The sequence below is a fragment of the Primulina eburnea genome, unplaced genomic scaffold (genome assembly GCF_022965805.1).
Source record: "Primulina eburnea isolate SZY01 unplaced genomic scaffold, ASM2296580v1 ctg532_ERROPOS1188953+, whole genome shotgun sequence".
NCBI lineage: Eukaryota > Viridiplantae > Streptophyta > Magnoliopsida > Lamiales > Gesneriaceae > Primulina > Primulina eburnea.
In genome coordinates, this window is record NW_027331326.1 from 37,049 (window position 1) to 59,693 (window position 22,645).

General features: G+C 38.9%; 1 protein-coding gene across 2 annotated transcripts in view; it reads left to right on the forward strand.

The window, feature by feature from the left end:
- Nucleotides 1–16,976: 16,976 nt before the first annotated feature.
- Nucleotides 16,977–22,645, forward strand: part of LOC140821344 (uncharacterized) — a 42,085-nt gene continuing 36,416 nt past the window's right edge. For both annotated transcript variants that reach the window (XM_073181819.1, XM_073181821.1), the window contains exons 1-3: nucleotides 16,977–17,238; nucleotides 20,312–20,392; nucleotides 21,770–21,907. In XM_073181819.1, the coding sequence (XP_073037920.1) occupies nucleotides 17,074–17,238; nucleotides 20,312–20,392; nucleotides 21,770–21,907 (384 nt within the window). In that variant the 5' untranslated portion in view covers nucleotides 16,977–17,073. The remainder of the gene's footprint in view (nucleotides 17,239–20,311; nucleotides 20,393–21,769; nucleotides 21,908–22,645) is intronic.

The window sequence follows — 22,645 nt, forward strand, 5'->3', positions numbered from 1 at the left end:
ACATGCCAGCAAGTTAAGGCAGAGCATCAGAGGCCATCAGGGAAGCTTGAGCCACTTCCTATTCTGTAACGTCCCGAAAATTTGAATGTCTGCGTGCACCACATGCCTGCAAGTTATTAAATTTCTTTTTTATTTTATTAATTTGTTTTAAAGTATTAAATACATGTTTATTTTATTAATTTGTGTTTAATTATTTTATGCATTTTATGTATAATTTTTGCATGATATGATTTATTTCATGATATTTTAAAATTTCATGCATTAGGATTTTTTTAGTTGCATTTCGCGCTCGAACGAGGAACGAATACCGGAGAATTATCAGAAAAATTATTTTTATTACATGATTAATTTTTATTAATTAATATAAGTTGTTTTAAAGGTTTTTTTTTCAAGAAATGGGCTTTGTTAGGTATTTTTACCCGTCAGAGCATATTTTTAACTGTACGTAAATTTTATCAAAGCGGAGACTTTTTTAGGGTTCGACTAATATTTTCAAAAACTTTTCAATACGAAATATTTTTCGGGAGTGTGTTTGGATTTAATGGGCCTAATTTTAAGCTAATTGGGCTTAAAACTATTTTTAAACTGTTAATCAAGCAATTTAGGGCCCATTAGCTATTTTTTATCTATATATTTATCACCTAATTATTCCCCTAATTAAGCACTCCACTAAAACTAATTATTCTACATCAGGCGCCCACCCCCCTCTGCTCACAAACCTCCTCGTGAATTGCTGCTGCAAAGAATTCGGTGTCTCCATTTTCCCTTCAAGCAAGAGCTTTTCCCTTTGGCCGTGTGTTCCTCGATCTTTTGTTCAAAAATAATCACCAAGGCACGCATTGTATCATTGCCTTTTCATCACACTCATTTTATATGTTTCTGAATGGGTTTCTTGCATGAAAGTTTTCGATCCAATCATGTGCATAAGAGATTTCGGGTTTCATGTGCTTTTCTTGCAATCCATGTTTGTTGTTCACATTTTTATTGTATTTTCGTGCAAGTGCTGCTAGTTCTCGATCTAGGGGCTTTTCACGTTGAGGAGAATGATGTTAAGATGCTAGAGTCTAGGTTTGGTCGACAACTTTGAGGGGCCGATCGGTGTTTGTTGTAGGGAGGCTCGGTATGGCAAGATTTAAGGTTTTGGGGTGTGATGTGATGCATGGGCTTGAAAAAAGCTGTGTTTCAGACCTTGTAGAGTCTAGTAAGATGTTAGGAATGAGCCATGGGTGTTTGGTCGAGGGAGAAGCTCGATCCTTGGAGGTATGGCGTGAATCGAGAGGTGAGGTGTTAGGTCCGATCGGTTTCTGCACGTGGCTTGTGCAGCAACTTCATGTTTCGGTTTGGCTTAGTTTATAAGGGTCATTAAGGTCCTAATGATGAGACTTAAAGGCTGGACATGTGGTGGTAGAAGGTGGACCGAAATATTTAAGAGTTGGGGGCTATGTGTTGGAGTAAGATTATAAAAAAAAGGGGGGGGGGGGGTGCGAGACTTTATTAGGAGCATTAGGTGTTGGATGAAATTTCATGGATTTCAAGGACATAATTTAAGTAGTAAATGGTTAAGAATGAGTTGTTTAAATTATGGTTCAACTTGGAAAAAAAATTGGTTAAGTTTCGAGTCGATTCGGGTTAAAACCGGGACCCCGGTCCAAGTTTTAAAACGAATCGGTTAAGTCATGAAATGGACTTGAGTTTATGTCTAGGAATGATTTTAAATGTGTTTTGTGATATTTTAAGGAGTTTGATAAGTTTCGGGTCAATTTTAGAGGTCCAGGGGGAAAAGATAATTTTTTTTTTTGTTTTCAGGGGTAAAATGGTCATTTTTCACCCGAGGTAAGATTTTGGTACTGGTAGCGTCCTGAGCACATTTTATCAAGTTTTAAATGTTTCTGCATCGTGTTTATGATTTTTTTTAATTATGATAAATTACGGTGCATGCTTGGTTTTAAGGAAAAAGTTACGTATATGCATGTTTTTATTAAGTGGTGAATATGATGATATTTTGAAGGATGTGAGTTGGTTGTGAATGACGATGTATATGTATACGATGACATGAGATATGATGAGCTGAGGCCAAGGCTCAGTGGACGGGTAATTCTATCGCTGATATCCCCGCTGCCCAGTACCATGGTTATACATAGATGGATCCATCAATAGAGTTGATACGATAGAGCTGATACGAAAGTCACAACTAATGAACTGAATTCAATTAAATGAAAATGTATACTTATATGATGACATGAGATGACATGATTTGACACGACATGTTTATGTTATGCTTTCAGGTTCATGAAAGATATTTTGAGTATGGTATTTTTCACTGCTGTGTGCCATGTATATGTACTTTTTATTCCTGGTACAGCTGTGTTGAATATTTAGACTCACTAAGCGTGTGTGATGTAGGTGAGCCTGAGGATGAGGGGACTTGAGGTGCCGAACTCTAAGTAGGCAGACCTGGTGCGGTGACACGACCCAAGGACCGCATGTTTTTCCGCATTTTGATTCATGAGTTTTTGAGAGGAGTTAAACATTTTCATATGTTGATGATTTTACGATTTCACTCGTTTATTTTTACGTTTGACCTTGGATGATTTTGGTTATTCTAAACTGCGCTATTTTTATTGTCAAATAAATACGATTATTTTAATCTTTATTTTGAAAATGCGAGCTTTAAAAAAAATATATTTATGTACTTTTAAAATGAGTAGAAGTTTCATATTCCCCAATGGAAATGAGAAAATATTACTATAGATTTTGTTGTGGGATTGTCAAGGACCATCAACGGATTCAATGTCATTTGGGTGATAGTTGATCGTCTTACAAAATCAGCACAATTTCTACCTTTTAAGACGACAATCACCATGACTCAGTGTGCTGAGCTGTATATCCGAGAGATAGTCCGAATGCATGAGATTCCAGTGCTATTGTTTTGGACAAAGATCCGATGTTCACATCGTCATTCTGGAAGAGTTTACATTCAGCAATGAGAACAAAGTTGTTGTTCAGTACCACATTTCATCCTCTAACCGATGGACAATCGACATGGTGATTCAAATTTTGGAGGATCTACTCCGAGCTTGTGTGATCGATTTCCAAGGAAGTTGGGGACCAAATACCTCTAGTAGAGTCCACCTATGATAATAGCCACCAATCGTCGATAGGTATGACTCCTCATGAGACACTTTATGAGAGAAAGTTTAGATCACCGATACATTGGAACGAGGTTGATTAAAGAGGAGAATTTCGTCCGGACTTGATCAAGAAGACAGTAGAGCTAGTAGTCAAAATCCAAGATAGGATGAAGACTACTCAAAGCCGCCAGAAGAGTTAAGTTGATAAGCGACAAAAGGAGCTAGAGTTGGCAGTTGGTGACCATGTATTTGTGAAGATATCACCTATGAAGGGTGTTATGAGATTTGGCAAGAAAGGAAAACTCAGTCCGAGGTTCATAGAACCGTTTGAATTCTAGAGAAGATTGAAACGTTAGCCTATAGAGTGGCTTTGCCACCGATGCTAGCTAGAGTGCTTAATGTGTTACATATCTCGATACTGCGAAAGTGTACTAAATTATGAGCCTCTGTATTTGACTCCAAATATATCCTATGAGGAAAGGCTTGTACAAATTCTGGGTATGTAAGAAAGAAAGCTCCGAAATAAGGTTATACAAATGATCAAAGTCAAGTGGCTAAATCATTTGGAGTAGGAAACTACTTGGAAAACCAAGACTAACATGAGGAGTCATTACTCAGAGTTATTCGGTAAATTTTAACTTCGGGGACAAAATTTCATTTAAGGGAGAGAGGAATTGTAAGTCCAAAATGCGATAACGTAACCCAACTGCATGCAAATGTAGGGAAAACGGAAAATGACTAATTAAATCATTTTAATTTCATTGATTGAACGTGGTAAGCATGTTTTCATGTTTAAAATATGGCTTTATACTAGAATGCATAAAACTATATTTTAATGGTTATTCGAGACGCGATCAAGGAATGAAGACCGGGGATCGTAAAGGGAAAATTTTTTTATTAAATGTTTGTTTTTAATTATTTAATATATGGTATATTTTATATGTTATTTTTGAAAATGATGTCTTTTGAGATGTTTTTACGCGCCGAGTCTTTTTTTAACCGGTAGTCGATTTTTTACGAAAACAAGGACATTTTGGGAACTCTGCTAATATTTTCGAAAACTATCCTAAACGAAATATTTTTCTTACTTTTAATGGGCCTAATGAGCCTATTATACCAAGGTTTTTGGGCCAAGATTTCCACAAATTATTTATTTCAAACTTAGACCCCCCAAAACCCTAGTCTACACACATAAACTCGCGCCTCAAGCAACACCAGGATTCCTAAGGTTTTTCTTTCAAACAATTGGACACACACACATGTCCAAGAGCCTTTTAACATGAACTTTGAAGGAGGAAATGCAGCAAGGATCCCCCGTCTCTCCGCCAATGTTCTTCGTATTTCAAATAGTTTTTCGTGTGTGAAATATGCAAATACATGTCTTAATCCTCCTTCACTCATCGTTCATACCATATTATGTTTGTTTATACATGATTTCATGATAAATATGATCTCCTCTTACATATTTTCGTCTTCATGGCTTGTACATGATAAAACTTGAGTTTTCATGCTTTTAAATTCATGTTAATGATGTATAAAGGAACTGCCATGGATTAAATGGGATGTTTTTCAATATGTTTAAGGGTCTTAAGATGCATGATGTAGGCTGGAATAGTTCAAGATAGAAGGGGGCTGCACGTTATAAGGTTTTGGAGGAAACTAGAACATGGTTTTGGGTTCCTAGGAGGGTGCACTGATAGCTGACGTAGGGACGTGTTCATGGGTCCTAAGAGGGCTGAGTGGTGGTCCTAGATGGCTGGTACCGTACCTGGTGCGAGAAGGAGGGCTGCAGGCATGAGTTGGGGTCGTGCAAGGCTTGAAGTTGACGAGTTAAGGGATGTGGCGTGCGTGGGATGTAGAGATGATCTAGGAATGGTCTAAGGGGTTCTGTTAGGGTCCCAACAGGGTCAGCTAGGGTCTTGTTGGTTCGGTGAAATGCTAGGATCGAAGGATATTATGGTTTGCTAGGGCTAGGGTTTGGTCGAATTAGGGCAAAAATTCAGTAGCCTTCTAGGCTTGTTCAAGGATCTTAAATGGCATGATTTGGGATGGACAAGGGTTAGGTATGTGTCAATAAGCTATGGTTAAATTTTGGTTAAGTTTCGAGTCGATCCGGGTTAAAATCGGGACGTAGATTCAAGTTTTAAAACGAATTGAGAAACTAGTCGAGTAGCTTAAGTTTACGTCTAAAAAATATTTATGGGTGTATTTAAGGTGTTATGTTAAGTTTTGATGGATTTGGGTCGTCGTTTTAAGGTTCAGGGGTAAATTAGGAAAGTTAGGGTTTCATGAGGAAAACGGTTATTTTTTACTTGAAAAATGTTAGACGTCCTGACAGTGCCTTGAATGCTGTAATGAATGTTAAAATGTTTATTTTGAAAGATTATGAAATTTTCTGATGAAAAAAGATAAATCTAAAAGACGTATTACATGCTCGGTTTAAAAAGAAATGTTATATGCACGAATTTTTATAAGTGATAGAAATGATGAAATGATTGAAGGAGGTTATTTGATTATGACTAATAAGAATAGGAATACGAAAGGATATGATGATATTTAAAGTGAAGACTCATTTGATGGGTGAGAGTGTCACTGATGTCCTCGCTGCATGGTACCATTGTTATACATAAGATTGATCGATTGACCAAGCTGAAACGATAGTCACAATTAAGGATCTGAATTCAATAAAAGGGAAACATATACGTGTATGATGGAAGGAAAAGTATATGATGAAATGAAATGACTTAAAGTTATGCATGTTCATGAAAAACTAGTTTATTAAAAGTATTTTTCACTGTATTGTGAATATATATATACTACTTGTAATCATGGTTAAGGTTTCCTGAGTCAATAGACTCATTAGGTGTGAATGATGCACGTGAGAATAATTTTGATGATGATAGAAGACTTGATGGTTGAATTGGTTGGGATGATGATGCACATAACCTGAGGATCGATGCTATTTTTTCGCATTATGATGATTTTACAGTACTTTAAATATTTTATGACTTTTATGCTTATGAGTGATTTTTGAGATGTTTTAAGAGTTTATGCTATTTTTGAAAAATGCTAGCTTAAGGTTTGGTTTAACGATTTTACGTTTTGCACTGTGTTTTGGATTTTCAGCAAAATAGTTGGTTGAGTTATTTTAAATGATGCAAAGTAAATATATTTATATATGTGAGTATATTCGGCCGGAAGTTTTAATAGAAAAAAATTCTAGTAAATTTTAAAGAAAAACGAGTAATAGACGTTTCACCTATATTGAGAGATTGTTGAAATAAGTAAAGAGCAATGTAAATGTAATTAGATCAATAGATTAAATGCAATATATACTAATAATTAACCCCACTAAAAAACCATCTACGTACTTTTTTAGTTCTTCTTCACTTTGCCCATCCCAAATATGGGCAGCCATTTGCTTTTAAGGGAAACAATACACAACATTATCGACAATCAAAATAATTATCCAGATCATCAAGATATAACATAATAAATCTCAAAATACAATAATTACCAACCGAAAAACCACAAAATTGAATAAAAATAAGATAAACATACTCACAAAGTCCTCCACATATCTTTTTTTTTTGGGGTTTTTCCCTTTACGTGCTAGCTCAAAAATTTATCACGAATTCTTATCATATTCCGTTGCTTACATTCCTTACAAAATAAAGATTTACAAGTTTAGATTCTGTTTTCAAATTGATATTCACTGGTTATCGAACATATTTTAGTCATCTTAACGGCTCTGACAATGTAAAAGGAAACGATAGCTCTGACAATGTAAAAGGAACCAATACATTGCCTCCAAATTTGAAGAACACCAACTAGGCATCGAAGTTTTTGACCACTACCTCAATTTTTATGCAATTGAATCTAAGCTTTGATTAAAGCATTCCAAAAAGTGGAATCTTTGATCCACGTGAAAGTTCCTCCATCACATTATGAAACCTTACATAAGATCAATGGCTCGGTGACTCGTAGAGTGACTCGTAAGGCCTACGAATACTAGCCTTGACGTTATCTCTCCTTCTCGTTTCTAGAACATTTCTGCAAAAAAAAAAAAAACGAGGTGAAAAAAATCATAAGAAAACGTAATACTAGAAAACATACATCACATAACCAAAATAAACCCTGTAAATTTCCACAATAAATTCGTAACAAATATTCAAATGTACTTCTCCAGTGTCCAGAAACAACGATTCAAACAACCGTAGTACTAGAAATCAACATTTCACACTACCAAAAATGCAAAATGATATCATAATCATCAAAATTGCTTATTCTATCATTCAATCACAATAATTAAACCTTAAAAAACAAAAAAATTTGGACAAAATCAATACCTAAAAATGCATTATCTACAAGATAAACTCTGATGCCCTGCCCACTGTGGAATATACACTTTACAACTTCTCCAAAAAACTATATTAAAAAGTATACGAGACATGATTTTTACACTATCGAAAACCTTAAACGATCGCCGGAAGTTTGCCTTGTCGATTTAGAAGACAAAATTTTGTAGCAAGAAGGACAAATGGCTCGCCCTTTAGAAAGATGAGGCCCTTGATTGGAAAGGAGAGATATGTCCAAAATATCTCAATGATCTCGTCGGTGGAGGACAGTCGCCGCCGCCAAAGTAAAGAGTCGGCTGGAAGAGTCGATGGAGGGAGAAGAAGGTTGAAGATGAGGGTGATGAGAAAAAAACAGGTCTGTTAATTATAAGTTTAATAATTTTATTAAAACAAAGTTTTAATGTACCATTTAGTTGCATTGTAGAGCTAGAATTCAATATATTTGACAGTATAGAACTTTAATAAAAAAATTTTGAAATGAGAATTGATTTATAAAATGAAATTGTGACTAGGGCTGCAATCGAGTCGAGTCGAGCATCATACTACTCGAGTTTGACTCGAATAAAATACTCGAACTCGAAATCGATTCGACTCGAGTATTAATTTTCAAACTCAAACTTAACACGATAATGTAAGGCTCGAGAATTATCGATATTATTGATGTTGGAATTGTAGAGATAAGAATGCACAATTATGAGATTTTGAGCAGCAGGGCCGAAGCCACACCGCACCCGCGGTGCTAAGACTACCGCACCCGCGGTGTAGGTGACAGAAATTGGTGAATTTGTGCGAATAGACACCGCACCCGCGGTATTAGTGCAACCGCACCCGCGGTGTGAGACCGCACCCGCGGTCATGTAAGGACCGCACCCGCGGTCATTGAATTTCAGGAAATAAAATGTCGTCGTGAGCATAGCGCACCCGCGCTCTTGAGACACCGCACCCGCGGTCTGCATGCGAGATTGCCACCTTTGATTTTCGTAGTGACACATGGCATGGGATATATATACTTTGGATTGACACTTCATTTGCATGTTTTCAGAGTGAGAGAACCGAGAGCTTGCAAGGAGAGTTTCCATTTCCTTCAACCTAGAACTTGTGGTTTTGAATGAGTTTATGCTCCGATTTTAATTCCGAGTAGAGATTATTGTTTCTTACCCCAAGAGCTATCAAAGGATGTAAGTTTCTTACATTTCCAGCATGTTTCGAAATAATGATGTTGGGGAAATTCAGATTTGAGTTAAAATATGAGTTCGTGATATATCGAGCATCGTATATTTGTTATCAGAATGATTTTCGGATATCGTATGCTTTTGTTCGAAATTCCAGCATGTATTATGTGAAGATTTTACAGATTCTAGCTGGTGGATTGATGTTTAGATGAGATTATGAGTTGTTGGGATTGATTATGATATTGTTATGTTGAGATTGAGTTACCGGTATCAAAGACATACGCCATTATGCCGTCAATTGTTATCGAGATGGAGTATTGACTTGTACAAGATTTTGATATGAGTTATATCTTGACAGAATGCATTGTTATATTGTCATTTCAGATTAGTTTTGACAGAGTGACATTCCGACTTCGAGACTTTGACCGACGATTCGACAAGAAAGGTATAATTCATGTGGTCACGGGATTGCACAACTCGATTCAGATTTGATACGAGTTTCCCTAAATCACATACTAGATTGTTATTACATTTGATTATGTAATGCCTTGTTTATTGATTTATATTCGAGTCCTGAGATAGGAGAGATTGGCAGACTTGCCAAAACTAGACGTTTCGGTGTATCGACGCATAGGAGCAGATTTGCTATATGTGTAGACCCTCGATACAGAGTTGACCGAAATCTAGGAATAAGACGTACCGTTGCCCCGAGTGGTTGGGTAGGTAACAGACCGTCTTATTCACACCGGGATCCCTAGATTAGAAAAGAGTCGAGTCAAGATTTGAATGTAGAATACAGATTTGTATTCTACTACATATTTAGATTTATATTCATGTTACTTGATTTATGCTATGCATTTGTACATGATTATGACATTGCATGCATCCATGTTTTATACTGGGATATGTTCTCACCGGAGTTATCCGGCTGTTGTCGTGTCTGTATGTGTGCATGGCAACAGGTGGGGCAGGATCGGGGTCACGAGCTAGATGAGAGATGATGATAGCGTGGAGATCTCGGGCATTGCAGATTACTAGTGTTTTCTTTTGAAACTTGTACTACTTATGTTTGTAGTTGTCATTTGAACACTAGTGTATGTTGTACGAACAGACTTGTATGTACATTACGTTGTTTAATTTCTATCGAGATATGTTATGCTTTAGTTAATACATTTGAATTAAAGTTAAAAGCAAAATTTTGACCCACATTTTCGAACAAAGATCCAATTAAATCCCAAAAGAATAGAGTTAGAGCCCGGGTCCCCACAACAGGTGGTATCAGAGCAGTAGGTTCTGTAGACTGAGATAGAATAGAATGAGCGGGGTAGATCGAGTCATCTTCCTTGCTTTTGAGATGCTAGCATGCTTTATTGCTTTCCCTATTATATGTTGTGTTGTATTATCTGAATTGATTTACAGCATTTCAAGCCTGAATCAGAACCGATTCTCGATCAGAGGTATATGATCAGAGGAGGGCTGAGACAGATGACATTGGGTGTGTACTAATCAGTTTTATGATCAGATTTATGCCGCCTAGACGAGTGCCACAGCCAGAGCAGGGTAGCACGTCCGGTGTACAGATGGATGTTACCGCTACGCCGATGGAGACCTTATTGAAGAGATTTCAGTCTTTCCATCCGCCTACCCTGAAGGGCACAGAGAGTGCAGTGGAGTGCGAGAGTTGGCTCGATGATATCGAGATGTTGTTTGAGTCTTTGGCTTACACTGACGAACGACGTGTGAAGCTGATAGGGCATCAGATGCAAGAGGTTGCCAAGAGCTGGTGGTTGACGACGAAGAGAGCCTTGGAGCACCGAGGCATTGATATTACGTGGAAAGTCTTCAAAGATGAGTTCTATCAGCGCTTCTTCCCCGTCTCCTACCGGAAAGATAAGGGAGCTGAATTTGCGAATCTGAAGCAGGGACAGTGGAACATCGAGGAGTATGTTGCTAAATTTTCTGCATTGCTACGATTTGCACCGCATGTGGCCGGAAACGACGAGGCAGTGGCCGATCAGTTCATCAACGGGCTGAATCCCGATGTCTTTACTTTGGTGAACACGGGCTGGCCTAGTACTTTTTCGGAGGCACTGAACCGAGCAAAGGGAGCAGAGGCTGGCTTGATCAGGCAGCGAGGAGCTTCCTACGGTGTTCAGGGGCAGAGACCGCCACAGTCCACGACCGTACAGTTTCCACCACCTCCTCCTCGTTTTGACAGTGGAGCTAGTGGTAGTGGCAAGAAGGATTTTCTGAAGGCTAAGGGCAAACAGTTTAAGAAATCTGGAAGTAGTTCATCGAGTTCGAGTGGATCTCGACAGAGGGGTCAGGGGTCAGAGTATAGTGGCGCATACTGTGGTTCGTGCGGAGGGCGACATGCGACGGAGCAGTGTCAAGGAGTTCTGGGACGCTGCAACATCTGTAGGCAACAGGGACATTTCGCCAGAGTTTGTCCCCAGAGAGGTGCACAACGATTCCAGAGCACAGGATCATCAGCACCAGCGCCACAGATGGAGAGACAGGCATCCTCTGTGCACTCCTTTCAGCCACCCTCCACACAGACTCAGCAAAGACCAGGAGGTAGTCAGACTGTGAGTCAGCCTCCCAGACAGCAGGCACGTGTTTTTGCCCTGACAGAGGAGCAGGCGCAGGAGGCGCCAGATGACGTCGTTGCAGGTAACTGTTTTCTTTGCGGTTTTCCTGCATATGTGTTGATTGACACATGGGCATCTCATACATTTATATCTGAACATTTTGCATTGAGACATTCATTTCCTGTTGAGTCGTTGTCGACAGTAGTGTCTATAGCTTCTCCGTTGGGAAGTGGTTTGATATCTGTGACTACTGTTAGACACTGTATGCTTCAGTTTGAGGGGCATGAGATTGATCTTGATTGTGTAGTACTTGGTTTAGCTGATTTTGACTGTATAGTTGGTATAGACATGTTGACCAAGTACAGGGCCACTGTAGATTGTTTCCACAAGATTGTCAGATTCAGACCCGAGATGACAGACGAGTGGAAATTCTACGGCAAGGGTTCCAGATCTCGGATTCCCTTAGTATCTGCTCTGACTATGAGTAGATTGATTCAGAGAGGAGCAGAGGGCTTTCTTGTATATTCAGTAGATCTACTAAAGTCGAGCCCAGCATTGGCAGATTTGCCAGTGGTTTGCGAGTTTGTAGATGTTTTTCCTGATGAGATTTCGGGGTTACCTCCAGTTCGAGAGGTTGATTTCAGCATAGATCTTATGCCCGGTTCTGTTCCTATTTCGAGAGCTCCGTATAGGATGGCGCCGATAGAGCTGAAAGAGTTGAAAGCACAGTTGGAGGATCTTCTGTCCAAGGGATATATCAGACCCAGTGTATCACCTTGGGGTGCTCCGGTGCTTTTCGTTCGAAAGAAAGATGGTTCGATGCGACTGTGTATTGATTACAGACAGTTGAACAAGGCAACAGTGAAGAACAAATATCCGTTGCCGCGCATCGACGATCTGTTTGATCAGTTACAGGGATCTTCAGTATATTCGAAGATCGATTTGAGATCAGGGTATCATCAGCTCTGAGTTAGAGACGTTGATATTCCGAAGACTGCATTCCGAACCAGGTATGGATATTACGAGTTTGTTGTTATGCCTTTCGGTTTGACGAATGCACCTGCGGTGTTTATGAGTTTGATGAACCGCATTTTTCAGAGATATTTAGATGAGTTTGTAATTGTGTTTATCGATGATATTTTGGTGTATTCGAAGAGTTTGACTGAGCATGCAGATCATCTGAGGATCGTATTGAAGACTTTAAGAAAAGAGCGGTTGTATGCCAAACTGTCCAAGTGTGAATTCTGGTTGCGACAGGTTGTCTTCTTGGGGCATATTATATCTGGAGATGGTATTGCGGTAGATCCGAGTAAAGTTGAGGCTGTAATCAGTTGGCCGAGACCGACTTCTGTGCCTGAGATACGCAGTTTCATGGGTTTAACCGGGTATTATCGACGTTTTATCCGAGATTTCTCTAGTATAGCGAAACCTATCACTCAGTTGACCCAGAAGAATATGCCATTTGTGTGGTCCGAAGATTGTGAAGCCAGTTTTGTAGAACTGAAGAAGAGGCTGACTAGTGCGCCTGTCTTGACGATTCCTGCAGGTACAGGTGAGTTCGTTGTATATTGTGACGCATCTTACAGAGGGTTAGGATGTGTTCTTATGCAGCGAGGGCACGTGATAGCATACGGCCTCTAGACAGTTGAAGCCGCACGAGACTCGTTATCCGATTCATGACCTTGAATTGGCGGCGATTGTGTTTGCACTTAAGATCTGGCGTCATTATCTGTATGGCGAGAAATTCGAGATTTATTCCGATCATAAGAGCTTGAAGTATCTCTTTTCTCAGTCAGAATTGAACATGAGACAGCGACGATGGCTTGATCTGTTGAAAGATTTTGATTGCGAGATCAAGTACCATCCAGGAAAGTCGAATACAGCGGCAGACGCCTTGAGTCGAAAGGTATGTTCTTTGTCCTTGTCGACTATAGTTGTATCGAGTTTAGTAGAAGATTGTTGCTTGTCTGGATTGACATTTGATACAGAGAGTAGACCGTTGCGACTTGCTGCGATTCAGATTGAGCCAGATCTGATTTCGAGGATCAAAGAAGCACAAAGAACTGATCTGAGCGTGCAGAGATCGATTGATATGGTCAGAGCTGGTCATATATCAGAATATCAGGTCAGAGATTTTGTTCTGTATGTGAATAACCGCTTAGTGGTGCCAGAGATTTCAGATTTGAGACGACAGATCATGTCGGAGGCACACTGTAGTCGGTTCAGCATTCATCCTGGTGGCAGGAAGATGTATAACGACTTGAAGACACAATTTTGGTGGAAACAGATGAAGACAGACATTGCAGAATTTGTGTCTAGATGCCTAAATTGCCAGCGGGTGAAGGCAGAAAGAAAGAAGCCCGGAGGTTTACTTCAGAGTTTGTCTGTTCCTGAATGGAAATGGGACCACATTTCCATGGACTTCGTGACGAAGTTACCTCGATCTTCGCGAGGCTGTGACGCGATTTGGGTTGTGATAGACAGACTGACCAAATCAGCGTGTTTTATTCCGTACAGGATGACCTATCGACATGATCAGATGGCCGAGTTGTATGTCAAAGAGGTCGTCAGATTGCATGGTGTGCCGAAGTCGATCGTATCAGATCGTGATCCACGATTCACTTCTCACTTTTGGCACAGCTTGCAGCAGGCTTTGGGTACGACTTTACACCTGAGCACTGCTTATCATCCCCAGACAGACGGACAGTCAGAGCGGACTATCCAGACTTTAGAGGACATGCTGAGAGCTGTAGTACTAGATTTTGGTACTAGTTGGCAAGACTCATTGCCGTTGTGTGAGTTTTCATACAACAACAGCTATCAGACGAGCATAGAGATGGCACCGTTCGAAGCTTTATACGGAAAGAAGTGCAGATCTCCGTTGTACTGGGATGATATTTCTGAAGTACCAGAGTTAGGGCCTGATATGATTCGTGCGATGACTGAGAAAGTGAAGATCATTCAGAAGAGAATGAAGATGGCACAGGATAGGCAAGCGAAGTACGCCAATATCAGACGCAGACCGTTAGTATTCGAACAGGGAGACAGAGTATTTCTGAAGATTTCACCTTTCAAAGGCGTTGTCAGATTTGGCAAGCGAGGAAAGTTGTCTCCTAGATACGTCGGTCCGTATGAGATTCTTGAGAAGATTGGCGATCGAGCTTACAGACTTGCTCTTCCTCCTTCATTGTCCGGTATACATGATGTTTTTCATGTAACGATGTTGCGCAGATACATGCCGGATGATTCTCATGTCATTCAACCTGAAGAAGCCGAGTTAGATCAGACTTTGAGCTATGTTGAGCGACCGATACAGATTCTTGATCGGAAAGAGAAACAACTTAGAACCAAGACTATTCCGCTTGTGAAGATTCAGTGGAGTCGTCATGGCGTCGACGAAGCAACTTGGGAGACGGAGTCTGAGATGAGACAGAGGCATCCCGAGCTATTTTTATGATGTGAGTCTTTCTTCCCGCTTTGACTTTACTGTTTTGTGTATATTGATGTGATTACTGGTTTACGAGTTCGAGGACGAACTCCTGTCTAAGAGGGGGAGAAATGTAAGGCTTGAGAATTATCGATATTATTGATGTTGGAATTGTAGAGATAAGAATGCACAATTATGAGATTTTGAGCAGCAGGGCCGAAGCCACACCGCACCCGCGGTGCTAAGACTACCTCACCCGCGGTGTAGGTGACAGAAATTGGTGAATTTGTGCGAATAGACACCGCACCCGCGGTATTAGTGCAACCGCACCCGCGGTGTGAGACCGCACCCGCGGTCATGTAAGGACCGCACCCGCGGTCATTGAATTTCAGGAAATAAAATGTCGCCGTGAGCATAGCGCACCCGCGCTCTTGAGACACCGCACCCGCGGTCTGCATGCGAGATTGCCACCTTTGATTTTCGTAGTGACACATGGCATGGGATATATATACTTTGGATTGACACTTCATTTGCATGTTTTCAGAGTGAGAGAACCGAGAGCTTGCAAGGAGAGTTTCCATTTCCTTCAACCTAGAACTTGTGGTTTTGAATGAGTTTATGCTCCGATTTTAATTCCGAGTAGAGATTATTGTTTCTTACCCCAAGAGCTATCAAAGGATGTAAGTTTCTTACATTTCCAGCATGTTTCGAAATAATGATGTTGGGGAAATTCAGATTTGAGTTAAAATATGAGTTCGTGATATATCGAGCATCGTATATTTGTTATCAGAATGATTTTCGGATATCGTATGCTTTTGTTCGAAATTCCAGCATGTATTATGTGAAGATTTTACAGATTCTAGCTGGTGGATTGATGTTTAGATGAGATTATGAGTTGTTGGGATTGATTATGATATTGTTATGTTGAGATTGAGTTACCGGTATCAAAGACATACGCCGTTATGCCGTCAATTGTTACCGAGATGGAGTATTGACTTGTACAAGATTTTGATATGAGTTATATCTTGACAGAATGCATTGTTATATTGTCATTTCAGATTAGTTTTGACAGAGTGACATTCCGACTTCGAGACTTTGACCGACGATTCGACAAGAAAGGTATAATTCATGTGGTCACGGGATTGCACAACTCGATTCAGATTTGATACGAGTTTCCCTAAATCACATACTAGATTGTTATTACATTTGATTATGTAATGCCTTGTTTATTGATTTATATTCGAGTCCTGAGATAGGAGAGATTGGCAGACTTGCCAAAACTAGACGTTTCGGTGTATCGACGCATAGGAGCAGATTTGCTATATGTGTAGACCCTCGATACAGAGTTGACCGAAGTCTAGGAATAAGACGTACCGTTGCCCCGAGTGGTTGGGTAGGTAACAGACCGTCTTATTCACACCGGGATCCCTAGATTAGAAAAGAGTCGAGTCAAGATTTGAATGTAGAATACAGATTTGTATTCTACTACATATTTAGATTTATATTCATGTTACTTGATTTATGCTATGCATTTGTACATGATTATGACATTGCATGCATCCATGTTTTATACTGGGATATGTTCTCACCGGAGTTATCCGGCTGTTGTCGTGTCTGTATGTGTGCATGGCAACAGGTGGGGCAGGATCGGGGTCACGAGCTAGATGAGAGATGATGATAGCGTGGAGATCTCGGGCATTGCAGATTACTAGTGTTTTCTTATGAAACTTGTACTACTTATGTTTGTAGTTGTCATTTGAACACTAGTGTATGTTGTACGAACAGACTTGTATGTACATTACGTTGTTTAATTTCTATCGAGATATGTTATGCTTTAGTTAATACATTTGAATTAAAGTTAAAAGCAAAATTTTGACCCACATTTTCGAACAAAGATCCAATTAAATCCCAAAAGAATAGAGTTAGAGCCCGGGTCCCCACAATAATGTATCGACTTACTCGATATCGAAAAACTCGATTTTCATTTTATTTTAATTTTAAATAAATAATTAACGCATATATATATATATATATATATATATATATATATATATATATATATATATATATATATATATATAATCGAATAGCTCGCAAACTACTCGAACAAACTATCATATACTCGAGCTTGATTTGATTAAAGGCTCGAGCTACTTGAACTCAACCGAGCTTGAGTCGAGCTATTCGACTCATTTGCGTCCTAAGGATATCTATAGCAATGGATTTGAGACTAATTTTTCCAGTCGAATATTTTTGAAGTTATAAATTTAAAAGGTAAAATAATATATTTAAAAAAAATATTTGTGCGCAGAACTGTCGGGGGGTTTGCGGAAGCGAACTCCGAATTATTATTCATTCTCAGCACACCACAGCAGAACGCTCGGAAAAGGAGACATGGAAGTGGAATTGGAGCCGAGGGTTAAGCCCTTGAGTTACAAAGTGAAGGCCATGTCCAGAGAATCTCCTGCGCAGAAGGCAGCTCACGTGCTCGACACTGACCTCCGCAATCATTGGTCCACCGCTACCAACACCAAGGAATGGATCTTACTTGAGCTCGATGTAAGTATACACGCTCATGCCACTTGTTTGCCCCTATTTCGCTTTCAGGATTTTTAGGGAGTTTGAGAAGGAGTGATATATCAAATGGCTTTTTGCTGTTCTGTTTTTGATCGTATTGGTTTGATAATATGGATTTCATTAGATGTTTGTTGCTGAATTGTGGAGTTTGAACTGAAAATTTGGCGACCATTTGTTTCTGTTTGTAAATTTTTTGAAGAACGTTGGGTGTGTACATTTTGAAGTGGTTCTGAAGGAGTATATTTTATATGTTTATACAGTTAGTTGTGACTGGCATGGTCAAAGTTGCATGAAGTTAAGGATATGCTTCCCATACAACATTTTTTCTTTTTCCTTTGAATATGTGTTTGGGGAGGGGTTGTTACAACAGGAAAGATTATATTTTGTTATACAGTTCGGTGGAGAGTGACTTTTGACAGGTGTATGTTTCAGATTGCACGCAATGTTAATAGTTTGATCTTGTTCTGAGGCTGAATTTTGTAAAATGTTTGCATGACTATCTTTGTCGTAAATTGGCTTTATTATAAGTTTTGTGGTTTTTGAAGCGACGTATAGAAATTACCTGTTGCTGTAATGGCTGCATTGTTTTCCCTGGAAAACTGGACAACTATCAGGGAATTGCACGTGAGAAAAAAAGTTCTGAGCTGACTAAATATATGGAAAAACCATGGAATAGATTTTAGGAAATTTATTATTATCTTTCATAACTTTAGAGTTTTGGAAGTTATTAAGAAATTGAGTTTTTAAGTGTTTATCAGACACAATTTATCTGCGTGAAGTGTTTTTGTCTTTGCTGTGAAACCCAGTGAATTACTGATGATGATGTACTTTTAATTTTAAGTTGGATTACCTTGTAGTTAACTTTAGTGTGTTGGCATTTCTTACCTAGAATAACAGATGAAAATACAAAACTTGAATTTGGCTCGAGTTTGAGTTTGAGCTCGTTTGAAATATTAGTGTATGTTTATGCGCTATTCAAACCACTGTTCGAAAATACAGACTTGAAATATATTTATTTAATATATAATTATATTATATTAGTAAAATATCAAAGTTTGAAAGGAGTCGCAAACTATCGAGCTAGATAATTTGGCCTCGAACATGGCTTGAAAAAGTTTGAGTTCATATAGAATCTATAATTTTGAATATTAATCAAAATTTTTTCGGGCCGGCTCGACTAGTTTACACACCTAATGCTGTGATCCTCTAATCATAGAAACTTCACCCGTTCAAATATCCATTTGAGGTATTTTTCCATAGTTGTTTTTAACTACTCCAGCATAGCATATGCAGATGCTCTTCATTTTCAAAATTGTGCATATAGGAAATACAAAAGTCATCCATCTTCAATTATGATATCCTATAGTCTTGTTCCTAATGGAAAAGTTTCTATCATTTGTTGTAGGCACTAGTTGATATTTTTCCTTTCATTTTGTCGTGGATGTCTCAATGTTTGACATTGGACTTGAACATGCTTAAATCATCTTAAAGGTCAATCCCCGATCTCCTTTGTAGTTGTTGTACAGCCTGCTATCAATTCATGAACGATATGTGTGAGGCCCGGGGCCAAAGAGGGTGGGGGGTGATTGCCGGTGCCATCAGTTGCACGGACAATGAGCGGCTCGTGGCAGGTTTCTAGGTGTAGGGAACATGAATGAACCGACCCACACGGGAATGAGAGGGATTCCGAGACTGTTCAATGTAATGGACTGTACAGTTGAAGAGGGCTTAAAAGATTTGATTGGTACTACTCATATCACGAAGGTGCATCTTCTTTTCGGTAGCTCATCACATAAGAACTCCAAAGTTAAGCGTGCTTGACTTGCGGCAATTGTGGGATGGGTGACCTCTTGGGAAGTTTCCTAGGGTGCGTGTGAGTGAGAACATAAGCACGCTGGAAAGACTCGTCTTGGTTCAGTGGGGACATTCGTCAAATCTGGGGCGTTACAAGTGGTATAAGAGCCGACCTCTCTTAGTACGGTGTGGTTCGGGGATGAACCAAGCGGAAGCTGGTGGGCATGTGAGGCCTGGGGCCGAAGAGGGCGGGGGTGATCGCCGGTGCCATCAGTTGCACGGACAATGAGCGGCTCGTGGCAGGCTTCTAGGTGGAGGGAACATGAATGAACCGACCCACACGGGAATGAGAGGGATTCCGAGACTGTTCAATGTAATGGACTGTACAGTTGAAGAGGGCTTAAAAGATTTGATTGGTACTACTCATATCACGAAGGTCCATCTTCTTTTCGGTAGCTCATCACATAAGAACTTTAAAGTTAAGCGTGCTTGACTTGGGGCAATTTTGGGATGGGTGACCTCCTGGGAAGTTTCCTAGGGTGCGTGTGAGTGAGGACATAAGCACGCTGGAAAGACTCGTCTTGGTACAGTGAGGACAGTCGTCAAATCTGGGGCGTTACAATATGTTTGTGCCTTCAATTTATAGTAAGGAAAATGGAAGTAAAAGAAATCAAGCAAAAAGAAATTATAGGAACCAATTCTGTTACAATTTTCCTTTTTTGATGGTATATAAGCATAAATCTTGTTAACGTTTTGAATACTATCAGGCAAAACGGAATAAAATAGATTAGAATAACTGATAATTTTATCTCATTATCATATTTGTTTAAATGAATGTTTGCTTTACTGTTTTCCACACTAAAATTAAAGGTTTAAATGCTGTTTAAATTTTATGCTATAGGTTGTCACTAGGCTAGCTTGTGGGAGCTTACTTGTCGAACTGGGGCTTGGCATAGTGTTGTCCAGCAAAAGCTGGCAGGCTTGATTGATTTGTAGCTAGGTTAGGTAGCAAATATTGTGATTTAACTTTTATTTCGTTGTCCGTTTATGCTAATTTAAAACACTCGTCGAATGAATTATGACTTATTGCAGCATTTTTTTCATTTTGCCTTTCGTGGTTTGGTAAACTATGTGAGGATGAATGCCTTTTTGGACATTTATGTGGCCTATCTGTTTGTTGGAAATTTATTTCCTGTATTTGTTAATGTTGCGTACGATACATTTATAATCTAATACTATCACTGGTTTTATTTCACTCCAGGTTCCGTGCTTGTTGTCACACATAAGGATTTATAATAAGTCTGTGTTGGAATGGGAAATTTCAGTTGGATTGAGTTACAAGGTCAGGAGAACATGACGTTTAACATAAAATGCATTCAATTTTTTCCTTTCAGAGTTTTCTATAAAGAGCTTTCTTCCTCCAGGTTTTTTTTTATTGTAATCCTTATATACATGTGTTTCGCCTTGGTAAAATTCGAATTATATGCGCGCTTTTCATCTTCATCATCTTTTAATAACTGCTTGTGCTAGGCAATATTTTCCATTTTTTCATTCTGACTTTCCAGACGTGGACAATGAGAGTTTATGAGTGCATTTACTTTTGCTGTAAATTCATCCAAATCTAATCAACCCCCTGTAGGTTCTTGAAAATGCGCTCTTTCTTACCATTTTTGGTATTTTTAGAATCTGCTGCACAACTCCATCCTATCTCGTAAAAAGGAGATCCATTTCTTGCCAGAATTCAGTAATACTCTGTCATAGTGTTGCTTCCTTGCCTAGTGTATTGGGATTTTTTCTGTTTTCTAAACATTGACCGGGCCTTGTTTTAAAAATCAGAATAAATCTCTTGGATAGTTTCTCAATATCCTTGTCTGTCTTGCAAAACAAATAAGTTTATCCAATGTCTCGTTCCACGGAATTGACGAGCCATGCCTTGACAATCTAGTTTTCTCTTCTAAACTACCAAAAGAGGGCCTGTCTATAGTGACGTGGCTTTTTTTCATTTAGCTCGTATAGTTTGCTGAGGGATAAAAACAAATCTTCATATCCTATGAGATTTCAAGCATCTTCTAGATCCAACATGCTCAGCCAAATTGTACTTTGTGAAATCTCTGCATGAAGAATCTTTTTTAGTAAATTGGTTTCTCCTAAACTAGATCAGTTTTTATTCGATCTTGCTTCTAGAGTTCCCCATTTGACTCTTTTGTTTGTGCAGGATATTGACAAGGTGTAGTTAGGTTAGAGTAAGTGCTTGCATGTTTGATGGTTTAAGTTTCCGATTTTTGGATGTTCATCCTTCTGTCCCTTTTCCATGAGCATATGAGAAATCAAAGCTTAGATAATTTCTGTTTAGTTACAACCTATTCAGCTGTTCTGTCTGAAGTATATTACTTTTCTAGGCTTCTTCCTAATTTATCATAATCTAGTTAATGCTCCTAATGTAGATTCTTATTCACTTACTACTTTCATTTTCCAACTTTCACAGCCTGTGTCATCTTAAGCTTCTGTATTTTCCTCCTATAGTGTTGCTAAGGTGTAAGGATTGGATGTCTTTTCCTTGATTACTCATAGCATGATGTGATTTGTATTTGGTTTCTGCTATAATGTTATTTGCTTGTAATATTGCTATTGAATAACTTTATACTTTTATAAATGTGGTGGTTATCTCACTTTTTTATTTTGCTATTCTTATATGTCCTTTCAACATATTTTACGACAGCCAGAGGCTTTTGTAAAAGTTCGTCCCCGCTGTGAAGCACCTCGGCGTGACATGATGTACCCAATGAACTATACCCCATGCCGTTATGTGCGATTATCATGTATGCGTGGAAACCCCATAGCTATTTTTTTCATTCAGGTAAAAGCTCTCTCTTGAGCTATCACATGCTACTGCTACCAATATTTATTATTTTTAAGCTGAACATCTCTGTCTTATTTGCATTTCTTGGTAAATTAGATTACCTTTTGTCCATCTGAACATTAGGGATGAATGTCGCAGTGTTTATCACATATTAAGCCATTGACTATGAAATAAAGCAGCCAAATGTATGCCATATTTGTTGCCCAAAATGAATCTAATTTAACCGGATAACTATTGATCTGGACAAAAAGGAACCATTCTATTTTGTTTTGGCATGACATTATTAGTGTAGTGTTTCTTTTGATTGGTAATCGATTGTGCGGATTACTCATCCGCTTATTATGTAATCCTATTATTACCAATAAAATTAGTTTCTTCTCAAAAATAAAAATAAAAAATACAAGGCCTTAGATACCAGACTAAAATGGAGGAACTGCACAGTATGAAACTAGATCTGGGCCCAGGAAATCAGAATACCATGATTCTTAGAGTCATTGCTCATAGTCCAAATAAACCAAAAATTGATGAATGTCAAGGACTCCTGAATGTGCCAAGGCTTGGACTAACCCACATTTGTTTTCCATGGTATAAATTAAGAGGAGAAAGACACACTATTTAGAGTTACAATGAAGAGATAAATAAAGGAAACTAGTTACGGCACCTTGAATTGTTGTATTTTTCGTAGAGAGAATTTTTCAAAAATCCTCTCTCCATCGTTCGTTTTCGATTCATCGT